The 25,201-nt window shown below is 37.5% G+C and overlaps 1 protein-coding gene across 1 annotated transcript; it reads left to right on the forward strand.

The window, feature by feature from the left end:
* Positions 1-176: 176 nt before the first annotated feature.
* Positions 177-15,904, forward strand: cpsf2 (cleavage and polyadenylation specific factor 2). The gene is made up of 15 exons (XM_066694180.1): positions 177-325; positions 1,070-1,244; positions 1,352-1,511; positions 2,361-2,466; positions 3,011-3,140; positions 3,552-3,667; positions 4,700-4,887; positions 5,136-5,426; positions 5,781-5,881; positions 6,534-6,737; positions 6,880-7,032; positions 7,511-7,736; positions 13,508-13,825; positions 14,367-14,501; positions 14,607-15,904. The coding sequence occupies exons 2-15, from the start codon at positions 1,096-1,098 to the stop codon at positions 14,697-14,699; spliced, it is 2,370 nt and encodes a 789-aa protein (XP_066550277.1). The 5' UTR covers positions 177-325; positions 1,070-1,095; the 3' UTR covers positions 14,700-15,904.
* The last annotated feature ends 9,297 nt before the right edge of the window (positions 15,905-25,201 follow it).

Below are 25,201 nucleotides of genomic sequence, written 5' to 3' on the forward strand. Positions count from 1 at the left end.
ATGGACTAGAACAAAATTGTTACGGACATATACATATTTTGTATGTATTAAAACATCATCATATATTTATGATATATATACAACACACTAGTGTAAAACATAACAGTTTCGATCACTTTCATTTATATGTGATTCTTTCAGGTGGTATAGCCAAACAACCTTTGACCCCGAGTTTAGTCTGTAATGGCCGCCCTTAGAAGGATGGACGTGCGATTCATTGTCGTTTAAAGTTACATCCTTGTTCTTTAAACACATTTACCATCTATACATTACCTTATGACTTAAACTTGACACATTGCCTTTGTTTTGGGGGGTTACATTCATGGTACGTTTACTGATTTCAAATCTCAAAGTACTATTTCTTTGGAACTTGTTCGGCCTGGTATTATTTATCGTAGACTTGTTGTTTTGTTATGTTTTTCTAGTTTTAACGTGTGCTTATTTATTTTACTATACTCTGATTCCTCGTTGCTGCATTTTCCATGTCTGTTTTACAAGGAACAACACAGTCCATTCAGGCGAAACACAAGTCTAGTCTTTGGCGGTAACCGGTTGTTGGTAACCTTTTGATTGTGTGTTTTTTTTAAGTGTAAACACTCGGTTTTGTGTAACTTTTGGTATAACTTTATACGGTGTCGGTAGAGTATGCATCTTATAGATATGTGCTTTATTTATGTATACACCTTATAGTACATTAATGCAAACAACTAGCTAATCACTGCGAAACACACATGGCGTTACCAGCTAACACTAGGAAATCTAATTTCAAACCAAGTGAAGGAGCAAACCCGTAGCTGGTTTAACAGAGGACCCAGACATAATGTGATAATCTGGTTAGAAACCCATAGACGTTTTGAAACTTTTATGATCGGATTTGATTCCATTACCAAAAAACAAACAAAATCGTTGCTGGCTATTTTCCGGTGTAGTCCAAAAAGCGTGTATTCGTTTAATAAAGAAATGGCATCAATAGAATTAGAATAGAAGACGTGAACTGTATTACTGCTACTTAGGCAATGAAGTGCACGATTAATAGACATCCGAAAATATGCATGCTTGTCCTTTACAGAGAAGGTGTTATTGACATCAGGCACAATGACATCCATCATCAAGCTGACGGCGATTTCGGGGGTGCAGGAGGAGTCGGCGCTGTGCTACCTGCTGCAGGTGGACGAGTTTCGCTTCCTGCTGGACTGCGGCTGGGATGAGAGCTTCTCCATGGACATCATCGACGCAATGAAGAGGTCTGTACATTACATTACAGTCAGATAGACGACCATGGCACGATCTGAACCAGCGAGAGACGCCACCACGTTTTCATTTGACACTGTGGTCTCACCCTGTGTTACAGACACGTTCACCAGGTGGATGCAGTCCTCCTCTCTCATCCCGACCCTCTTCACCTCGGAGCCCTTCCTTATGCTGTGGGCAAACTGGGCCTGAATTGCACTATTTATGCCACCATTCCTGTGTACAAAATGGGGCAGATGTTTATGTATGATCTATATCAGGTAAGATGAACATACATCATTAATATGCTAAAATGAAGTCCCCATATTTGTATATTCTGTTATACATGCATTACAAAATACTGCAATTCATTACAATTGCAAATATTCTTACATGCTGTGAAATTTGTGGGATCTTTCTTGGACGTTGGACACTAACTGATTGAATGTTATATTACAAAGAACCAGAGGTCTCTGTAGATCATTGTATAAATTGTTCTCCATTACATGAGATTTAACAGCAAATATTTTTTTAAACCTAAGAATGGGTGTTGCTATTAAGATTAAGGAATTTGCTTAAATGATTCCATTTAATCAGCTTCAGTAACATGTTTGATATCATCTTACAGACACTGTTACTGACACCCACAACTCTCTGTGTAAAGAAGCTCCTATTTTCCATTCACAATGTTCAGTGTATTGGAGCTTGAAGGTGTTGCTAAGTTGACTGTATTTTACTGGCAGCATTTTGAACACTTGATTCACATTTCCACAAAGTATTTTCCATTCCAGTTAAACACATTGAGTTATTTAATGTCTCAATATATGATGCAGGTCTGCATTTCATCCACAATTTGCTTAGAGCCAAGTCCACTTCAAAGCTTGCCTGCTTAAATACCTCGCATTGTATATTACAAATGTACATTATCTGCAAAATAAGTGTTGCAGGTTTGTATTTCATTTAATTGCCCACAGATTGTATCATGATGTAATGTCGTAAATATCTTGCCATAATGCATTAGTATAACAAGCTAAAGTCAGTTGATCTAATGTCAGAATTTTTTATTCCAATGTTGGATTGTGTCATAAGTGGGTTATTTCTGAACATTTTCATTCCTGTGTTTTTGTTAGTCTCGACACAACACTGAAGACTTCTCCTTGTTTACCCTGGATGATGTAGACTCAGCTTTTGACAAAATACAGCAGCTAAAGTATTCCCAGATTGTCAACTTGAAAGGTAAAAGCCTCTAGCCAAATCATACAAAAAAAAAAAACATTATCTACTTTTCAGTTTTAAGGCTTTTTCTTCTCAGTCATAACAGATTGTGCTACCTCACTACTTGGTTAAGAGAGTGGTTGCTCAGGCATTGGGACAGAAGTCCTTCATTTAATATGAACAACAATAGTAAGTCAGTTTAGAATATGAAACACGAGTGTAACAATGGAGAAGCGAGGCAGAAATAATATGATAATAAGGTCACACTAAAGCAATAGCCAACCTGCAAGACTAACATGGTTTTGAATCACCTGACCAGAGGACCGTACTTTAGTACTGTGCTTGTGTTCTTCAGACTTGCTTGCAGGTGTCTTCCAGTCAAAGGTATAATTTGATATGGTTGCAGTGCTTTGAAAAGCATGCTGGTAGTCTCAACAGTACCGTAGTGTAGGTCTTGCATCATGGTTACATGGCAATACTATTTAGGTGCCTGTATTAACATTCAATTAAAATCACATCTGTTTTATTTTTCTTAGTAATAATTGATTATCTTATTTGTTTTCAGGGAAAGGACATGGCTTGTCTATAACACCTCTTCCAGCTGGTCACATGATTGGAGGAACAATCTGGAAGATTGTGAAGGATGGGGAGGAGGAGATTGTGTATGCAGTAGACTTCAACCACAAGAGGGAAATGTAGGTTGTGAAAAACCTTAATGAAAAAACACATTGATGGGTGGGAAGAAAGCAGTACTGTTCAAATGTTTGAAGTCTTTTTCTGCGCCAGGGGTTTCAGAGTAGTTCTAAACCACTGACCTTTTTGTAGGCAGTCACACACTCAACCGATAATCACGTTACTTTCTATAAATCACTGTAAGAAAATGTATTTGAAATGTATACTAGTACATTTAAAAAAAATGCTTTCAGATGTTTCAGGTCTGAATCATCATCAGATTCCAAGCAAATATAGTTCTAAGATTTTTTTTTTATGATTTATTAAATTCAAATGTGTAAACGCGTCAAAATGCCACAACACATTTCCCCCCCACTCGACTGTCTTAATTTCCCAACTTTGTGAGCTGTTTAACGTTAATTCTGTCTTCACAGCCATTTGAATGGGTGTTCTTTGGAAATGGTGAATCGGCCATCCCTACTCATCACGGATTCCTTCAATGCTACTTATGTGCAACCTAGGAGAAAACAGCGGGATGAGCAGTTACTAAGTATGGCTCCTTTTTTTGGATGTAAAATTTCATGACATTATGTTCGGAGAAAGCAGTATCAGTAAATATTATTCCGTTTTTTTTTTAATTAAATCTGTACTTACTGTTAACTCACTTAAAATGCCACAATTTACAGTTTTAAGTTGGATCCACATTCTAAATGTATGCGAGTTGATCAGTTTTGTGATTTGTATCAGAGTATTTATACCTTTGGTGTTCTTATGTGATTTAACTAAACTTCCCCTTAGCTTTCTCCAGTATGTGCGTAGTCTAATAATATATCAACAACAGTGTTAATGTTTTTCTGTTCCCAGCTTCATCTTGAAATGGTTGCTTGTGATTTAAAAGCAAAGGATTACCAGCAAAGGGCAGAATCCTGAAATATTATTAGGTTGTGTAATTGTTGCTATCTTGCGTAAAAAGGCAGGAAGCATTAGAGAAAATCAGATTTTTCTTTTCTTTCCCTCAGAGAAGTAGATCTTTTATGCATTCATATCTCTGGGTTTAGGGCTATGTTGGCCCCACTGTAAGAGATTTCATAGTAGATAGTTGTGTTAGATAAAGAGTCGTCACATTTTCAGTAATTTGTTCAGTAATCAAGTACTTAAAATGAAACATTGGCTGTAAGGTATGTCTTGTAGAAATAAAGAATCTATTTTATTTATTTGGAGCCTTTTATCTTTCTGTCATCTTCCCCATGTGTGATAAGCACACAGAATAATTTATAATATCTCTTGTGTTGCAAAAAGTGCTAAACCAATTTCCATGAATCTGTGGCACTAAACTGATATTTTCCAAAGTCTGCTGTCACATTTTTCCTTAATTTAAAGTGTTTAAAGAATAGAGATCCCCATGTTGTGTTCTAAAAATCCAGCATATGGTTCATACACAACTCCCTCATTTACATAAGGATGGAAACAGTAAGAAAGATGGGAGTTTTGCAGTCAAGTTTTGGGGTCATCACATTTCATAATCCTGTTTCAGGGAGACTTTGATGACAGTGCTGTTTTGCTTTGTCCCATGTCACCGTAGCTAATGTGATGGAGACGCTGAGGGGCGATGGCAATGTGCTGATCGCGGTGGACACAGCGGGGAGAGTGCTGGAACTGGCTCAGCTCTTGGATCAGATCTGGAGGACTAAGGATGCCGGGCTGGGGGTCTATTCTCTTGCCTTGCTCAATAACGTCAGCTACAATGTGGTGGAGTTCTCAAAGTCCCAGGTTTGTGTATTTTGAGAGACTCTTCTTTATTTAAAGGCAGAGGTCAGGGCTGGCCAACTCTGGGCCTAAAGAGCCACAGTCTGTGGTTTGTTTTATCCAAACTACTTCATTGATTCAATTACTTCAGTGTATAATTATTTACATTCTCGTTGTATTCAAGGTATTGAGTGATTTGATTTAGAGAGACCTGTACAAAATCCGTAGGACTGCTATCCCTGTCTAAAGGTGAGAAATAACCTGTCCTTTAGGTGGAGTGGATGAGTGACAAGCTGATGAGGTGTTTTGAGGACAAGAGGAACAACCCCTTCCAATTCCGCCACCTCTCACTGTGCCACAGCCTCTCGGATCTGGCCCGAGTTCCCAGCCCCAAAGTCGTCCTGGCCAGCCAGCCAGACCTGGAGTCGGGCTTCTCTCGTGAGCTCTTCATTCAGTGGAGCCGGGACCCCAAGAACTCTGTCATCCTGACTTACAGGACCACCCCTGGCACCCTGGGGAGGTATCTGATTGACAACCCTGGTGAGAAGATCATTGACCTAGAGGTGAGGACTGGACCTGGGTTCCATTACAGTGGTGTAATTTGTCATTCACATTTTCAAGAAATTACAGTCCAATTTTGTCATGTTTAAATGTACTAAACATTCTCTTCTGCAAGCTAATGTTGTGGACTGGCCATTACAATATACCTGTTTTTATGACTGATGCTTTGTACAGTGCAGTTAAGTTTTTAAACTGAATGTTTTCCTACTTTCATGCTGTAAAACATCAATTTTCCATACAGCTAATAAGGGCAGTAATTAAAAAAGCTATTTGTTGTCGGTATTTTTATCTTCCCATTCATTAGGTGTTAAAATAGCAAATTGTACAATTGGTTGTCTGTGTTGATGTTGATATAGATAAGAAAACGGATGAAATTAGAAGGCCGGGACCTTGAAGATTACCTGGAAAAGGAAAAAATGAAAAAAGAGGCAGCCAAGAAGCTTGAACAAGCAAAAGAGTAAGTACACTTATCCTTTCCCGTCAGGACCGGCCTCAGCCTTTTGGGGGCCTTAGGCGAGATTTGATTCTGGGTCCCCCCACCTCGCTGCAAAACATTTTAGTGCTGCCCATCAAGACAAAGACACACAAACATTTAAATAGTGCACATCACAGAACATTTATTGCAGTTTAGTTTAACATGCACTGTAAATATATAATATATGTAAATATTGCACTGTGCACATTAAAAAACAGCAATATCTAATAAACAGTTTAGGTAAAAAAAAACATCCACACCAAAAATACTCAGTACTGAAAATGCTGTATTGCACTTGCATTTGTTACATTGATTGAGGTCACACACAAGCATCACTCAACGCAACTGATGAGGTGAAATAAATAATGGATAACATCTTTAACATTCCTCTACCGTGCGCCTCTTGTACTCGTTCTCTTTTCTCCTCTCCCTCTTTTCTGCGCCCGACGGGCCTGCTATTTTAAAAGATGACATCTCTCGCTCCACTTCGCTGTTCCCTGTTTTTCTTTTTAATCCCAGGTTATTCTGTCTCTAGCGGAATTTGTGTCGTAGATTATGCTTCACCATTGTGAACACTATATTTGAGGAACACCGCAGTCGATCATTGACATCCATAAATGATTGTTGCTTTCAGGGTGGATGTGGACTCCAGTGATGAGAGTGACATGGAGGAGGATCTGGAGCAGCCCACCATTGGCAAGGCCAAGCACCACGACCTCATGATGAAGGGCGAGGGCAATCGGAAGGGCAGCTTCTTCAAGCAGGCCAAGAAATCCTACCCTATGTTCCCCACCCATGAAGAAAGAATCAAATGGGATGAATATGGGGAAATTATCAGGTAATGTGTTCACCTAGATGTTTTTTCCCCAAAGTTTAAGCTTGTGTAATATTCTGTGGGTGCAGTTCCAGCTTGCAAAGAAAGTGTTTCTCTGTACATAAGCCCTGAGTATTATTTGAGTAAGTTTGCATTTTATTTCTAGGCCGGAGGAATTTCTTGTCCCTGAATTACAAGCCACCGAAGAAGAGAAGAACAAACTGGAATTGGGGATGACCAATGGAGAGGAGCCTATGGACCAAGACCTGTCAGATGTGCCCACAAAGTGCATTTCATGTACAGAAACCATCGAAATCAAGTGAGTGTTTGCTCAGAACTGCATGGGATCATTGAGAACTGTTACAAAATCCAATACTTCTCTTTGAAAGGGTTTAAATTACATAAACTATAAACGTTTGAGTTTCCAATAAGCATGATGCAAATGCTGAACTAGTCTGGTAAGATACAGCTAAAATATTACCTGCTTACAAATGTAGAAAGGCTTTTTATGTCATGACACTAAATGACCTTCATCCATGCTGTTCATTTTTGAAAAAATTACATGTGTGAAAATTAGTTATTGCTGCTAATCAACATGCTTTTTGTTATTTTCTGTTTTTCTACCTCACATTAGCAGTAATATAGTTCTGTGATTATATATTGCGTTAAGCAGGGTTAGAATAAATACCTGTATCTTAAGTTGGATGGTGTGTCCAGCAGCTGTCAATTTAGATATCACGAGAGGAAAGGTTAAAAGGGAACTGATTTTTGGGGCCGGGGCTATTTTTCTTTCCCAGAGCAAGAATTACCTACATAGACTATGAAGGCCGATCAGACGGGGATTCAATTAAAAAGATTATAAATCAGATGAAACCGCGACAGCTAGTGATCGTGCACGGCCCTCCAGAAGCCAGCCAGGACCTTGCCGAATCGTGCAAGTCTTTCAGTGGGAAGGAAATTAAGATTTACACCCCCAAGCTACAGGAAACCGTGGATGCCACCAGTGAGACGCATATCTACCAAGTAAGGTTACTTTGTTGGTGATATTGTTATTAAGTTATGTAGCCTGTGCATGTTTTTTTCAAACTAACATGCTATAACATAACTGCAAAATATTGAAGTAGTGTATTGTAGCTTAGCTAGACATATTTGGTTCACAGATAAGGGACTTAAACAAGATTAATCAGAAAGTGGTATAATGAGGCAGGGTTATGTGTTGTTTTTTTCTGTGTAGTAGTAGCAGCATAATACTTAGATTTTGAATGTATTGTTATTTATATTAATACAGGAACACAAAATACAAAACTGTAACCCCTGTAAGTCTGCTTGGATGAAGGCATCTGCAGAATGAATAAATAACACCGTAAACTGGGGGTATTATGGCAGAGGATGTTATGAAACAGAATTAGAACATTCATAACATGTTAATAAAAAATACCTTAAGAAAATCCTTTATACCAACTCAAATATGTTTAGCATTGCACCATATTACTGTAAGTAGGAGGAGTATATATTATTTATATTTTACTTATATATATATATAAAATTAAACATCAAAATAAATAGTATAAGTGCTTTTCGTAAGTGAAGACATTATTGGCTACTTTAATATTTAAACCAGTCAATTAAACAGTCCAATGCATTTAGCTCAGCTGTAGAGAGAAGCAAAATCAGGTCACCTGCAATGCAATGCTTACACCTGCTGTATTCTGCTCTGTGTATACACTATGATTAATACTGTAACATTGTCAGCTTCCTAAAAATTATATAGTTATCTCTGTCAGCAACAATGGTGCAACGGTCAGTATATTTCTCCAAATTGACACACATGTGTGTACAGGTATCACTGAACTATAGTTTAAAAGAAATCAATTCACTTACATTGGGATTTGCTCTAGAAAGAAATGTTATAACAAGGTTTGTTGTGCTTTTCCCTTGCTTATATAATGTTCATTATACCTTATTTTCTTATACCTTATTAAGAAACTAAATAGAGTTGATTTAAACAATGTTATCTCAAGCAGTATGCACATGCAAGCGAGTTAAATTCATGCTCTATGTATGTTTAGGTCTACTGAAAAGCAGGCTATTTTAAGCAACTTGATTTTCTATGCTTGCATTAGTGTACTCTTAATTGTGCCCGTAATTTTATCTTCAGTATGTTTCAGTACAGCAAATGTTAAAGAATTATGCTTTTCCAAACAGTGAAGGCTTATATTTTAAACATGATTTTTCGTATGTTGTAAAATATTAACTGTTAAGTCTGACTCACCTCCAATGTTGAAGACAAACATGCTGTAATGCAAGCAATTGATTGGGTTTCAAGGTTTAAAAAGAGCTTTCTTCCTGTTAATATTTTTTCAGTCAATCCCCATCACTCATGACCAATGTTCCCTCTTATTTTTTTACAGCACTGAGCAAATAAAAATGTCTCTGTGTGCAAACTTCAAAACTGTGAGCAACTTGCGCAAAAATGTCTTCTGCGACTGTACCAGTAGTCTACATAAAAAGGACATGTTACCATAAACTAATATAGTTTTGGATTACTTACTCCCTTCTGTTAACAGTTTTACAACAAATACAGCAACTAAAAATAATATGAAAGTACAATATTTTTAACCAGCCACATTTTATTAAGCCCATATGCATATTATTATATACAGTGAGGGGAAAAAAGTATTTGATCCCCTGCTGATTTTGTACGTTTGCCCACTGACAAAGAAATGATCAGTCTATAATTTTAATGGTAGGTGTATTTTAACAGTGAGAGACAGAATAACAACAAAAAAATCCAGAAAAACGCATTTCAAAAAAGTTATAAATTGATTTGCATGTTAATGAGGGAAATCAGTATTTGACAGGTTTGCACACATCTCAGGAGGGATTTTGTCCCACTCCTCTTTGCAGATCCTCTCCAAGTCATTAAGGTTTCGAGGCTGACGTTTGGTAACTCGAACCTTCAGCTCCCTCCACAGATTTTCTATGGGATTAAAGTCTGGAGACTGGCTAGGCCCCCAAACACCCCCAATGCATAATGTTTCCACCTCCATGTTTGACGGTGGGGATGGTGTTCTTGGGGTCATTCCTCCTCCTCCAAACACGGCGAGTTGAGTTGATGGCAAAGAGCTCGATTTTGGTCTCATCTGACCACAACTCTTTCACCCAGTTCTCCTCTGAATCATTCAGATGTTAATTGGCAAACTTCAGACGGGCCTGTACATGTGCTTTCTTGAGCAGGGGGACCTTGCGGGCGCTGCAGGATTTCAGTCCTTCATGGCATAGTGTGTTACCAATTGTTTTCTTGGTGACTATGGTCCCAGCTGCCTTGAGATCATTAACAAGATCCTCCCGTGTAGTTCTGGGCTGATTCCTCACCGTTCTCATGATCATTGAAACTCCACGAGGTGAGGTCTTGCATGGAGCCCCAGACCGAGGGAGACTGACAGTTATTTTGTGTTTCTTCCATTTGCGAATAATCACACCGACTGTTGTCACCTTCTCACCAAGCTGCTTGGCGATGGTCTTGTAGCCCATTCCAGCCTTATGTAGGTCTACAATCTTGTCCCTGACATCCTTGGACAGCTCTTTGGTCTTGGCCATGGTGGAGAGTTTGGAATCTGATTGATTGCTTCTGTGGACAGGTGTCTTTTATACAGGTAACGAGCTGAGATTAGGAGCACTCCCTTTAAGAGAGTGCTCCTAATCTCAGCTCGTTACCTGTATAAAAGACACCTGGCAGCCAGAAATCTTGCTGATTGATAGGGGATCAAATACTTATTTCCCTCATTAACATGCAAATCAATGTATAACTTTTTTGAAATGTGTTTTTCTGGATTTTGTTGTTATTCTGTCTCTCACTGTTAAAATACACCTACCATTAAAATTATAGACTGATCATTTGTTTGTCAGTGGGCAAACGTACAAAGTCAGCAGGGGATCAAATACTTTTATCCCTCACTGTATGTGTGTGTATATATATATATATATATATATATATATATATATATATACACAGCTCTGGGAAAAATTGAGACCACTTAACATATTAATTTAATATATATATACCGACATCATGGTGCTGCTAGACCTTCATCAGTCCCTGGACTGGCCCTGCAGGTCTGTGGAAGGCCTCTCAGAGCAGCATCTAAAAAACATAGATGCACCACAATAGTAAAAACACCACATACACCACCAGATTATTACAGTAATAATTAAGATCAAAGTATTGCTAGGCACTATACAAATAAAAGTACCTTCAATCTTCTGTCTGTTTCACTTCAGTGATTATAGACTTGTTTAGGTATATACATTCCCCTGTTTCTGCTTATTTCTGCTGGTCTGTACACATACACCAAAATAGTAACCTAACCTTTAAACAAAATGTAAAGCTTCAGTCAACTAATTAATAATTATTTTATACATTAAAATGATATGCTTGAGGAATTATTAAAGTTGTTATTACAGTAAACAGTAAAAATATTGTCCAAGTCTAACACATTGTAGCCTACCTTAAAACTTCTCCTGTCTGTCCTTGTCCCCTTTCCAGTGGTTGTAGACCTTGTCCTGGTTTATAGGGCCCTCCGCTTGTGTAGACTGGATTCTCAGTAGCTGATCCAAGTGGGTGGTCTCAAGTCGGTTCCATGATTTTGTCTTGATCCGATTCATCAGACTGAAACCGGGTTTAAAGTCTGCACTAGATGCTTGGAAAGTTCCACAAATGTCAATCAGCTGTACAAGCTCAGTGAACTCCTAACTTTTTAGTGTCCAGGTTACCATCTCAGCAAATGTCTGCAGCGCTCCCATCTTTCGTTTTTCTTTAATAGTGAACTTGAAATCCTTGTACTGTTGACAGATACGCTCTGTGGCAGTCTCGCCCGTTTGTTTTAGAATAGCTTGGAACTTCTCTGTCAGTCTGGTTACATCATCTGTACCATGATCAAAATTGAGTGTTGAATCCAGTGTTTCTAGGTTAAAAGCAGACCATTCTTTAAGCTCACCTTCAGGAAATCGAGCATCAAGATGGTCACAGACTTAAAGGACAAACAGAATTATATTATGTTTACCTAACATGACAGAGGCGCCGTTGGAAGTTAACATTACAATTTTCTGTAAATCAAGTCGGTGATCCATGTAGAAATGTATTATTGCATCTACAATATGCTGAGCGCTGCATCCTGCCAGCTGAATGATCCCGGCAAACACAGTTTTGTAAGTGATGTAATTTTGCTTCCTAAACTTCATGTAAAGAACCAGCATTTTATGCACTGTAATGTCTGTACTTTCGTCGACTTTCAGTGTGTGAACATGGGCATTTCTCACACTTTCCATAGTCTCAGCTTGTAAAACTGCATTAATTAACTCCACAAATTGAAATGCATAGTTTTTACTTGTCCAGCTGTCAGGAAGGCTAACATATTTTGCCAGATGATCATGAATTTCTTGAACAGACAGCATTGACGTGCTAATTTTAATGGCAAGAAGCACGTTATCGATCAGTATTTTGATTTGTTCAGGGTTTGACTTGTTCTTATTGGCGAGGTCAATATGCTTTTCTCTTGATTCTCTCGACTCCCCAAGAAACTGGTTAATCGAAGTTCCATGCTTTTGATTATATGATGTTTTCAGAGCATCAATGTGACCTTTTTGTCTTAAGTGGCGTTTTAGGTAGTCAAGTTTCCACTCGGTCCACGTTTTCCTGGTGGAAAACTCTCCTATGATTTTATGAATTTGCACACGACCCCACTAGCTCCGTAGCTAAATATCAGACACTTGTATCCGTTTGAACTATTTCATTTAGCCATTCTTGTTTGAAAGTCAAACTAATCTTTTTCTTAAGAGGTTGTAGAGGTAACGTTTCTTCTTTTCATTTCGCTATTGCTGCTCACTGGACGATCGCCTACTCAGTAGAATTGTGCTGCGCGGGACCTTCAACTAGTCTGCTCAGGCGCGCAGGCATGCAGCTTAGAGGGAACATTGCTCATGACACTGCTTTCAATGTCTAATTTGTTTTTGGAGGGTTAATTTTTTCTTTCTTTAACAATGTACTGTGGAATTTGTGGGGTTATTGAATTTAATTACTTTTTTATGCTTTACAATTTTTAATCGAGCTAAATCATATTATCATTATCATCTTAATCTTTAAGCATATTCTCTGCTCATTGTGCCAGACAGCTCCAATGTAGCAATATTTGAGAAACCCAACCAGACACTTTGGATCATAAGTTGATCCAAAAGTTTACAAACGAGAGGAGGCCATTCATCCCATCGTGCTCAGTTGGTGTCCATTAATAAGTGATTCAAGGATCCTATCCAGTCTATTTTTAAATAAATATTCCCACATTTTCAGCTTCACCCACATCGCTGGGGAGTTTGTTCCAGATTGTGTGTTCTCTGTGTGAAGAAGTCTCCTGTTTTCCGTCTTGAATGTCTTGAAGCCCAATTTCCATTTGTGTTCCTGGGTCCGTGTGTCCCTGCTGATCTGGAAAAGCTCCTCTGGTTTGATGTGGTCGATGCCTTTCATGATTTTGAAGACTTGAATCAAGTCCCAATGTAGTCTCCTCTGTTCCAGGGTGAAAAGGTTCAGGTCCCTCAGTCTCTCAGTAGGACATTCCCTTCAGACCTGGAATAAGTCTGGTTGCTCTCCTCTGAACTGCCTTTAGAGCAGCGATATCTTTCTTGAATTGTGGAGCCCAGAACTGTACACAGTATTCCAGATGACCTCTAAGTAGTGCATTGAATCCATATTTATCTGTTGCAATCACTAAATCTGTTGTCCTTTTTGACCTTTTATTCAGGTCAGACTGAAGGATTCCCTGGTAAGCTCACTGCAGTTCTGCAGAGCCAAAGACACTGAGCTGGCCTGGATTGACGGGGTGCTGGACATGAGGGTCATCAAAGTGGACACTGGAGTGATCATTGAAGAGGGGGACATCAAAGAGGACACTGAAGATGGGGAGCTGCCCATGGAAATTCCCTGCGCCTCGTCCTTGACCTCTGACCCCAGTGCCATCGCGCAGCAGAAAGTGATCAAGACGCTCTTTGGGGATGATGAGAAGGAAGTGTCAGAAGAGAATGATATCATTCCTACCTTGGAGCCCCTGCCCTCGAATGAAGTAAGAACGCTTCCTTTACGTATGACTTTGTGGAGTTCTGATCATGTTATGAAACTACATGTTTTTTTGCTGTTCATTTTAACTTGTTCCATATGGGTTCATTGCAAAGCTGGTTAATGACCCATAGCCTCCAGAAATATAGTCACTTTACAATGAACTCAGTCCTCATTTTCCCTTAAGACTATGCTTGCCTCATAGTCAATACATTATCCCACAGTTTGTAAACTGCAGTTAAAGTACTTGCATCCTTCATTTGAAAACAGTGCTATATACTTATTTTAATAAATATTGTTTATTAAACTGAACTGGTCAATTTTAGTTATTTTAATTGAGTCATTGCCTTGACTCTGCTGCGGTGTAATTCATACCGATATTTTTTTAAAGACCTTTAGTAATATCAGTGCTTTTTGTTTAGTTTTGTCTTGTGTTTTATGGATGTATTCGCAAGTGAACTTTCAAATGTACTTCATTAGTGTTTAGGCAGTGTTGTGAACTTACAAAACATGCTAATTAAACCATTGTATTGCTATTTAATTTCCAGATTCCAGGGCACCAGGCAGTTTTTATTAACGAACCCAGGCTATCGGATTTCAAGCAAGTGTTGTTACGCGAGGGAATTCAGGCCGAGTTTGTAGGGGGAGTCCTCGTGTGCAACAACCTGGTAGCCGTTCGCAGGGTAAGAACTGACATGACAAAGATGGCGAATCTCATAATTTATACATATAAAAAACATTCACAACATTATATATCATACATTGACTCCTTTTACCTTTTCTTTCAGACTGAAGCTGGGCGAATAGGCTTAGAAGGATGCCACTGCGAGGATTATTATAAAATCAGAGAGCTGCTTTACCAGCAATATGCAGTTGTTTAACAACAATGATTAATGCTGAAATTGACTTTTTTTTCCTAAAGGATTGTTATGTTCAATACTGTTTTTTTTGTTTTTTGTTTCTACAGTGGCAGGCTACATACCTGTTGAATTATTTGACTTGTAACAAGCCAGAATTACAGTGGTTTAGATACTCAGTGAAGTGCATTCTTTTGGCAGAAGTCAAATTGAATAAAACTTGTATGTAAATTGTTTAATATTCTTAAAAAAAACAATCATAATTGAGAGTGTCTGCATGGTGTGAATGTTTTATACACATGATTAAATTTTTTAAGATCAACATTTATCACTAAGTCAGACAAAACATACAAACACTTTAGCTGTTAAATTCCATCTTTATTTGGGGGTGCACATTAAACATATTTTTATCCTCTTAAGTGTAATATCCCAAAGTCACATTAAAACAGCACTGATGGTGTGGTCAACAGCCTGCTGTGTCATCAGAGAGAGTTGTATTTTGAAATGCAAGGAAACCAAGGGAATTTAAAATACAAACTATTCAGTTCTGAATCGAATCACATGCTCTGTATTGGTGTAAATCCTCATTACTGTTTTATTGCTGAGGTTAATAATGAGGCATAATGTCCTTATTATTCATACAACTCTGCAGCAGCTATGCTTTGCTATCAGTATTGCTTCTGTTTATTTCCATTCAGTGCAAAAGTGTCTTATGGCAGTCATCTCTCCAAACATCTTCAAATTGTGACTTGCGTTTTGTTCTAAGATTTTATATATGTCCAGTTTCGGTATTCCGTTTTACATTTTGTGTTGAATTTTGTGTCGCCACATTTTACTTAGGAATCAGATAATGTGTTTGAAATGTATGTGACTGATGGCTACAATGTGTAGCAATTAATGCCAGCAGAATAGTTGAATGGAGTTTTGACAACCAATAGAGTCAGATTTTTCAGGGTCATGGGACAGAACTGACAGAAAATCTTCCTTAACAATCAGTTGTTAATTGTTTGTGTCTTTGGAATATGTTTTATTAATTGACAGAGGTGTTAACTTTTTTTTTTTTTATCCTGTTCATGTATTCAGTTATAGTAGGCAATACTCACACCATTCATTTAAAAAAAGTGTTATTCTGTGATCCTTTTAGTTTAACAAATATTGTTAATTAAAATACACGTAGTTATGAAGAGAGAACGCAAAGGAATTTTAGGTGATTAAATCCAAACTTTGGATGACTGCTCCATTGATTTCTACATTGTTTTAGCAGTGGATTGACAAACGTTATTGTAAAGGGAAGGTAAACTGTTGGTACAATATGCTGATGATCAATATAGTCAATATAAGGCAATACAGCAAATTAGGATGAATAAAATATTGAATATGAAGGAATGAAGTGCTTAGAACTGAAGCATCAATATTCTGTTGATTGGAGAGCTGAAAAAGGATTGCATATGAAGTTATTTTACACTTGTCTTGTAATGTTGCAGGGAGTCTTTCAAAAGACACATGTTCCCTGAGATTAAGCCAGAGAATGAAGGATTTATTGGTTTTGTTTTTTTCATTTTCATTTTCATTTTTGCTATTTCAGGGCAAATGCAAAACTTGGAAATCTAATTAGAAAACCGAATTATTGATTCAGGATGAATTTTGTGATGAATGTCCTTTTTTTTTTGTGTCACAAGTTGCACAGCCTTTCTAGATGATTTTAAAAGTGAAATTCAGCAGTGAAATTGGATGGTAGCTAAATGAGGAGGTCTTAATGTGGTTTTAATAGTAACAAGATGAGAAGAGTGTTCACAGACTGTGCAGTTCTTTAGGTAACATCATTATACTCATAATATTCTAATGTCAGGAGATCTGGCGCTTTGCATACCAGTAATGAAAATAGTATTTTGTAACACTTCTGATGATAAGGTAAGTCGGAGTATATCAGTATTGTTACTGTAGCACATTACTGAGGATGATTCATAGGCCATCAAAGCTGCTTACTTCTTCAAAGTTGCGTATTTATTCCATTGACTTCACTCTGTTTACCATTTAGGTTGTGCTAATGCCTCCATAGAATATCTTAATGATTTACTGGGAAGTCCCTAATCAATAGGCTTAGACAGTGCTGTGTTTATGGAGTCCAATTTATAGAATGAAAAAGAGAAGAAAAAAGTACATGGATCAACTTGATGCACGATTGTTGCTATAGGGATTAGAGATCTAATTCGAGGATATTCAATACTGCTCTGGGAACAATTCACAGTATTCTGGGTTCACGCATTTCAACATCTTAATGTCTCCATTCAATCAATCAGCTCTACAAACCTGTTTACCTCCTTTCTGGGTCTTCAGCAGTGCAGAAATGCAAATAACCTTCCAAGACTAGAGAGTAAATGTATTGTACAGATATGGGATTCTGGACCTGTACAAAATTTAAAAAAGCCTTATTTTGAAGCTGAATGCTGTAATAGAGATAAAACACAGCATGTTGTTCTTAAATGCAAGAGATAGAGAATCGGTCAAAATAACCCTAAATGGAAACCTTGCATTATTTGTCCCAACAGCATCGCACAGCTTCCCCTAATGTCCTTTTGCTTCACTTTCCACTCTAATACATTTACTCAGTTTCATTTCTTCACTTGATTGGATTGGGAGGGGGTCTGGTCAAAATTAGGTGAATATAGCTCACAAAATACTTTACTTAATTAGCACTTACTTTTGAATTCCCAGTTCACTGTCCCTTGATATGTTTACTAATGAGCAACATTGTTGTAAGCATCGGCAAATAATTTGTAACTTTTGTATGCTTTATTCCCTAGAGTTTTTCACATGGACCAATAGACACCAGGATTACACCTCTAATATTGGGATCACAAGTAACTCTCACAAAGTGTTCCCACAAAGTGAGATTTTTATTTAGTTTCCCAGTAGCCAGTAGTGAAATAAAAACCAAATGAAATGTATCCAGTGATAGAAAATGATAAAATAGTAATGAACTACATCCTAACAAATTCAGAAATAAAAGCAATTAAACAAGCTAGCAAAAGCTTTTCAGGAGGCCTGGTTCTGTTAGGCTCATTCTTGTAATTGACTCACCTGGGTCAGGAGCACCCATATACAGCTCTGGAAAAAATTGAGACCACTTAACATTGATTTCTGAACTTGGAGTGCTCTCTTAATTTTTTCCAGAGCTGTATGTACCTCCTAGCTCCCCCTGTGGTGATAGGTGGGCATGACAGCTTTATACCCAAACAACATGGTTACTGACCAACATTAAATAATATGTAAATAATTTGAAAAGAAGGATATATACATTGTTGAACACCTACAATATATCATGCCATGTTAGCAGACCATACACACTTTGAACTGGATTGTGTGTTCAATTAAAGCAGTCTTGCCTGGCATGCCTTAGAACAAATGTGTTTTTGATCTGGCTGAAACTGCTGTGGTCTTGCACATTTGTCATATCAGTACATCTGGGCTCTGAGCCTTTTCCTGGTTCTTTTTTGCCTCTGTTCCTAGCTGTTCCAGTTAATCCCTCAGTTAATGAACATATGACACCACTTTTACTGAGGAGTGTCACTCTGCCTCCCAGTTTTCCCTCAGGGGATCCAAATGACCTGGCACTTGCCTACATTACAAAAGTTCAAAAGTAGGGACCCAGTGGATGGCTGTAGAACCTCAATATATAGAAATTGTAGAAATGGCAACAATTTCCCCCATTCCTTTCCTTAATTTTCTGAATATAGCTTTTGGTATTTGATTAAAGTGCTCAATAAGGCCATCTTTTCTGAGGGTGGTATGGTGTTGTGTGAATGCCTTTAATGCTTAACTCCCTATGTAATTGTTTCATTAGATTGTAATATGAGTGCCCCGGTTTATATTTTCTCTCATATTTTGGGCACCAGAGAGGAAAAGCTTTGGGAAATATATGTACAGCTTCCTTGTGATTCATGCCATGACCTACCCAGGGGATTGTGTGACCGATGTGCAACACCACAGACTTGCATGCAACTTGGCACCACAAGCCTCTTCCCTTGGGGCCCATTTATACATAGGATGTCGTTCTCTAACAGATACTCTTTCTAGAGCCTGTCTGGGTGCTGTCTACCTCACTGACCTGCTGACACAGTAGTGTAAGATTTGGGTCTGTTCTTTGTAAGTCTTACTGGAAACCTCCCATTGCTGCTGGGGCTTGAGATCTGCAGCCTGATGTCCAGAGACAGGCCCTCTCATTTTCTTTTCCAGAGAATGGAGACATGATTCTTTTTAAAGGGGTTATAAAGTGATTTTGCTATGTTGAATGGGGTTCACCATTCACCCGTAACTGAAGATGCCATGAGTTGTCATGCCCCCTGTTCCCACCACACACTTCCACTTTTCTATGAACATCGCAAAAGTTTGATCGTTTAGGTTTCTTAACACAAATAAAGAGTATGTAAAAGCATAGGGAATTAAAAGGCAATGTACTGATTTTACTGAGGGGAAATAAAAGGATACACAAAAGAAGAGGACAAACCACTAGAGGGCACCCAGACAGACAACAGATCCCAATTCTATTGTTTTGAAGTTTTTGAATCTAGACTTTGAACTGTGTGTCGGCTATTTTATGTTCTGTGACAGTGTGATCAGATTTTCCAAAAACACTGACATCCTCTCTGATACCATTGGGCTGACTAAAGTGAAAATTGGTATACCTTAACTAGGTCATATTTTTTTTTAATTATTAAGTTACTACTGTAAGGAGACAATCGAATTTCAGCTTTATTTTAGTGCTCTTTTTATATATCGTACATTGTGATGCATGGTTTACACACACAGCTACCTTTTGGGTATTAAAATGCTATGCTTTCTAAGAACCGGTCATTTCTCCTTGCAATAATAATAATTGAATGGATGTTTTGGAAGATTGGGACTGGAAAATGTACACACATTTTATTATTGGTTGTATTGTAAGGAAAGTTCACAAAATGTATTTGAGCTGAGTATAAAAGGGTAAAAAGGGAGAGGAAATGCAATTAACCATTCTGAAGCAGGGAAGCACCAATAACTTTTATCTCTGATGCATTATAATTATCACAGTGTTCTGTATTTAACCAAAGGATAGATATAAACTGAGATAGCTTTTCATTATTATTTTTACTTTTTAACTGCAGTGATTTAGAGTAATCTCTCCTCCACCTCCCAGTCTTACCCTAATGTACATTATAATTAATGTTTATCATATCCTCCCACTTGTAATGCACTTTAGGTCATCTGTAACATTTGTGAGCCTCTTATAGTGAATTAAACTTAAAAAAAATACAAATCATCCTGTTATATAACCTGATGATCACATGTACAAGCAATTGAGATATGTTTGTGCAGAAATGTAAAAAAATAACTTGCTGCAATCTGACTTAATAGGAGTTGCCCTTAATTGAATTGTAATGGGAGCTAAAAGCCTTGTTTCAGTGGTTTGTGCTTGTCACATGCTGTTTAATAGAAACGTTTGGATTTATGATCTATAATGGTAATTCATTTATACAACATTGAGGTTAACTACCAACCCAGATGTGTGTGGGAAGTGCTGGCCTGTCATTTCATTGATTTCAAGAGCCCAAACTTTACACTCCCCTGTCTTAACTCAATTCAGTCATAAGGTATCTTTACAGTTTTCTCAAAGCTCATAATTTGAAAAGACAAAATTTGTAACTAATTATATGCAACAAACAATATTAATTAAAATAAATGAATAGCCAGATAACATTGATTCAATTCACGGGTATGAATTCTTTCAATTTCGACTGTTAATATCATAGTAATTTTTTGATTAGTCATTCCTACGTGTATTCATGTATCCTCTGACCCTGCAGATTTCCAATATATTTACCCCACTGGCTACCCCAGTGCTAGCGAGTTGGGCAGCATAGTGGATTGTTCATTAACGTCAGCAAAGCACATTAAAAGACTCAAATGAATGATATTTCCGGTCAGTGGAGAACAGTTTAGACACTCTTGACTGGAGTCACATGAGCTGCACCAAAACCACTTTTCCCAGACTGCATCTGACTTTTATATTGCAACTCTACAGATTATGAAACGGCCTTTGGCTAGCATTTCACAGCATTATTAAATCTGTTTGCTTGCAAGAAAACACTTTGATCGTATTCGCCCACACTTGGTAAATTATTAACAACAGGCAGAGCCTTAACTGCAGATAGTAATAAACATAAAGATCACAGGACAAAACCCCAAAACCAACTGCTGAGTCCCATTGGATAGCAGTTTGAGCCACTGTGAGTTGAATCAGCTCTTATTCAAATGGTGCTATTTTAATTATTTTAATTTCTGGTGTCTCTGTCCAGATTAACTCAAAATAAGGGAACAAACATTACAACTCCTTATATACATTTCCCTTACTTCTGTTCTTAATAATAATAATAATAATAATAATAATAATAATGATGTATTATTATTTAAGAATATGTGTTAAATAAAACAAACTAATGTGTTGTTCTTTTACACATTATTGAGTGTGATTGAGGACAACACATTTTGCACAAAGCTGACAAATGTTTTTTGAATTTCATTGTGGTAGGTTTAATAGTGGGAATAAAGATTCAGTGATTAGTCTTTATTAGTATTATTATTGACAGTTAGTAGAATACATCAGATTTTGTGGGTTCAATAGAATCCCGTTGCATAGTCATAGCAGTTTCAAATTCTGATCATCCTTACCACTTTGAATGATATTTAGTTTTACTCTGTGTGTGTTTTACTGTCTGAATGTGTCTGCTGTCAAATTCACACAGTAACTCATAGCTGCTTATTGACTTCTCTTTTCACATTACGGTCAACTACCCTTTCACCGTCAGACGAGTGTCTTGGGATATCCAGCAGCATCAAAGCAGTAGATTTCTTGTTTAATGTCTCACAAATTAATTGGATTGGGGGATGGAGATTTAGCACAAGCATATGGTGCACTTGTTACCCATGTCCCAAATGTGTGGAGTAACAGAGGTATTTGCACTTCTCTTCTCTGTCTCAGACTGCATTGAAAACAACTCTTTTGCTTGCATTGTGTGTGCAGCATTTCAGTATACCGTTGTTATAATAGGACAACTAGCTCTATAAGCTATGTATTGAGTGTCACAATTACAACTGAATCTTCAAGTTAACTGCCCCAATTGCCCCAATAGATATTTACTAATAACATATTTCTTCCCATCTTGAACCTGACACAGGACTGCCCCCACACCAGCATCGCTCGCATCAGTATAAATGGTTATCTAATGTCTGGGTAAGCCAAGACAAGGGCGCCCACTAACCTTTCCTTCAATTTGCTAAAGGCCCTCTTGCAATTAACATCCCATTTGAAAGTGGCTTTCATCTTCTAATCTATGAATCTGCTACAAACCTTCGCTAATATGATACAAAGCCTGAAAAAGTCTTAACTTCAGTCAGGGATGTAGGTTCAGGCCATGTCCGGACAACTTTCATCTTTAAGTGGTCAGTACGTGTTCCTAGATCTCCGGAAGGCAGAGCGCAATCCTAATAGATGAATGCCTTATTTGCCAAGATCTTCCTGAAATTAATTATTATTGCCTTCTCCAATCTCCATCTTCAGCATAATAATATTAGTAATAGAGACCTGAGTCATGTTCCTCACACATGTACAATTTAAGGTGTTTTAAACAGTTCATTGTCACTGTGAGGGTAATTATTTGTTCCTGTTAAAAATTCACTCCTCCACTTGCTCCACATTAGCCTCAGGCCAGCGATTTTTCCAAAAAGCTTTGAAAATATGTTTGTTTAATATGGCGGTAATTGTCCAGGTTCAAGATACGATCATCAGTGAGACAAAGGTTACAGCTGAGAGAGGGCAGTAAGAAAGGATAAGAAAATAAAACTGTACGGCATGAGGAGCTTCATGGTGCCAAATTAAGTCAGCTAAGATTCTCTAGGCAGGAATGCAATAATTAAAAAAATATTATTATTAAAGAGGAGATTTCAGACAGTGAATCATCCTTCTGACGCACATCCCCCATCACCCCCCCACCGCCACCCAACAGTATCTCTTGCCACCCATCTGCCACCCTGAACAAAAAATCCTTGAACTGCCCCTGCTACATTAGCAATGATCTACAAGCATTAGCAGCAGTGAAGAGTAGGGCTCTGAGCTCCTGAGCAGAGGGTTGTGGGGTGAATCCCAGGTGGGGGATTGCTGTCCCCTTGAGCAAGGTGCTGTACCTAGTTTGCTCCAGTAAAAACCCAGCTGTATAAATGGGTATTTATATACAAATGTGAAAATAACACAATATATTGAAAGTCACTCTGAATAAGGGCATCTGTTAAGTAATATAATACTCATAATTGCGGTTTCTTTCCTGCATATTTGGTCTTGTTCAATCTTCTGTAAAATACTACTGTTAATCATTTTGAATTACTTGAATTATTTACTCACTCGAGAATATTTGTAGTTTATTCAATAATTATTAATTTGGTACATTCCATTCTTGGGGTTTAAATGTTAAAAACAATATTAATGGATACAAAATCTTCATCTGTTACTCTCAGATCATTTAGTGTTTGAATCCCATCATTATTATTATTAGTTGTTATTATTTTTACTATGATTAATAAAATATCTGTGGAAATGCAAACCTTTATGATCTCTACATGTCAGTAGGCTAAAACATATATATGGAAGTTCCATAAAGCAGAAGTCAATCTAAAATGTGAAATAATACAAAAGGTTTATAAAAGTGTTCTAGTATTTGGGAATTGTTTGGACGATGGGCTTTTGCTCCTTAAAGACACAAGTTTACACACTTGTATACCAAAGCCTCCGGAGTCCTTGAGGTCAAAGTGGGGGTCGGCTGCAGACCTCGGACACAACAAGCTGCTTCTTCTTAGCTAATCATGCTGCCAGCTGCCTCTGAGCTTTCCAATCCCTTATCAGCTGACAACAATAGCTTTTTTTTGTAACTGCATACATAATCCTAATATCTAGATTCACATGACTCCATGTGCCGCAGTCACAGCCCTGTAGAGTTACCCAATACTTTCACAAAATGCTGGTGCGGTGTAATCCTGCCCTGTTATGAAAGGCATGAAGTGGAGCACATGTGTGTCCACTGTTATGATCTACGCTCTAGAGACGATGCATTTGGGAGGAACACATCATTTTTGAGAAGACTTGCAGTGGAGGATTGTAGGTAGTACTCGTTGCCATGTACTTGGCATATTAAGTGCCTTCCTTTCTTTGATTGCATCTCAAGTTTCTCCACAAACAAATATTGATGAGAGACCTGCTAATTAAGTGAACATTTGAAATTCCCAATCTTTCTTTGATTTTCTGAAATCACTAAAATGTTACCCATCTGACTTGCAAATGTAGAAGCTGGATGATTTATATTATATAATTTAAATTTTATCCCCCAGATATTTTAGTGCCAAATGAATGGACATTGATCCCTTAGTCCTAATGTTTAAGGAGCATCAGACTTCTGTCTGTTGAAGATTAAATGGTGGAAATGCATGGTTTTCAGTGAGCATATTACTCTGAAAGGTTAACTGAAAAAGTGACTGAAACAATATTAAATATTAACAAATGCCAATAGTATGTCCCTATTAAGTGTCAAGATCCAATGCAATTTCTTTACATTTTTGCATTCTGGAGATTAATATTTCATAATATAAGAAGTACAAGATTTATGTTAAGGGCATGGACAGCCCGAGGAATCTGATTTTGCAGTTTGCATCACTGTGACTACAGAGTGCATTGCATTTAAAATAACCCCAGGATACACAATTTCAATGGATAGTGAGTTAGTGATTCCAATGTGAAAATGGTTTGTGCATGTCTGAGCTTTTACCTGTCTATCCATTGATCTGTCTGTCTTTCTCTGTCCGTCTATCTGTCTGTCTCACCTATGCGTTTCTAGATCGTGTGACTTCAGTTGCATTCTTGTGGGAGTGTGGCATCTTTATATTTATCATTAAAGTTCTCATTTTAAATTTGAGAAACTAAAACAACACTTGGTGTGAATACCAATGAAGCAAATAAGTGTTTTATTATGATTATTTAGTATTATGAAAAACTGCTTTGTGGACCTTGAACCATTGTGGTATCCCTGCTTAATTTGATTTCCTACTAATTAACTTTGGTTCTCTTTGAAAGCATTGTGTAATTTAGCGTGAAAGGAGAAAATAAATGCACAGTAATAGTGTTATTCCAGCTCATGTCACCATACCTGTAACTAATGTGATTGAGTTAAGAGCTTTCTGAGGATCAATCTATCGTATGGCCGGCATGAAACCTCTCTTTTGATTACAAACTAAAATGAAACATCATATATTGTACATTTAATCTGCTTATTTTATACTTCATTAATACTATCCATGTCTGTTGTGCCTTAGAATTAGACAAATTAGGGGTTTTAAAGCTTTTTCAAGGGTATATTATCTTTATATTTAGAATGCATTTGGATAGCAAATTTCATTTCACAGTGGTGATTTGTTTTGGCAAGTCATGAAAAGCCATTAGTATTAGT

This window comes from Amia ocellicauda, chromosome 21 (assembly GCF_036373705.1).
Source record: "Amia ocellicauda isolate fAmiCal2 chromosome 21, fAmiCal2.hap1, whole genome shotgun sequence".
Taxonomy (NCBI): domain Eukaryota; kingdom Metazoa; phylum Chordata; class Actinopteri; order Amiiformes; family Amiidae; genus Amia; species Amia ocellicauda.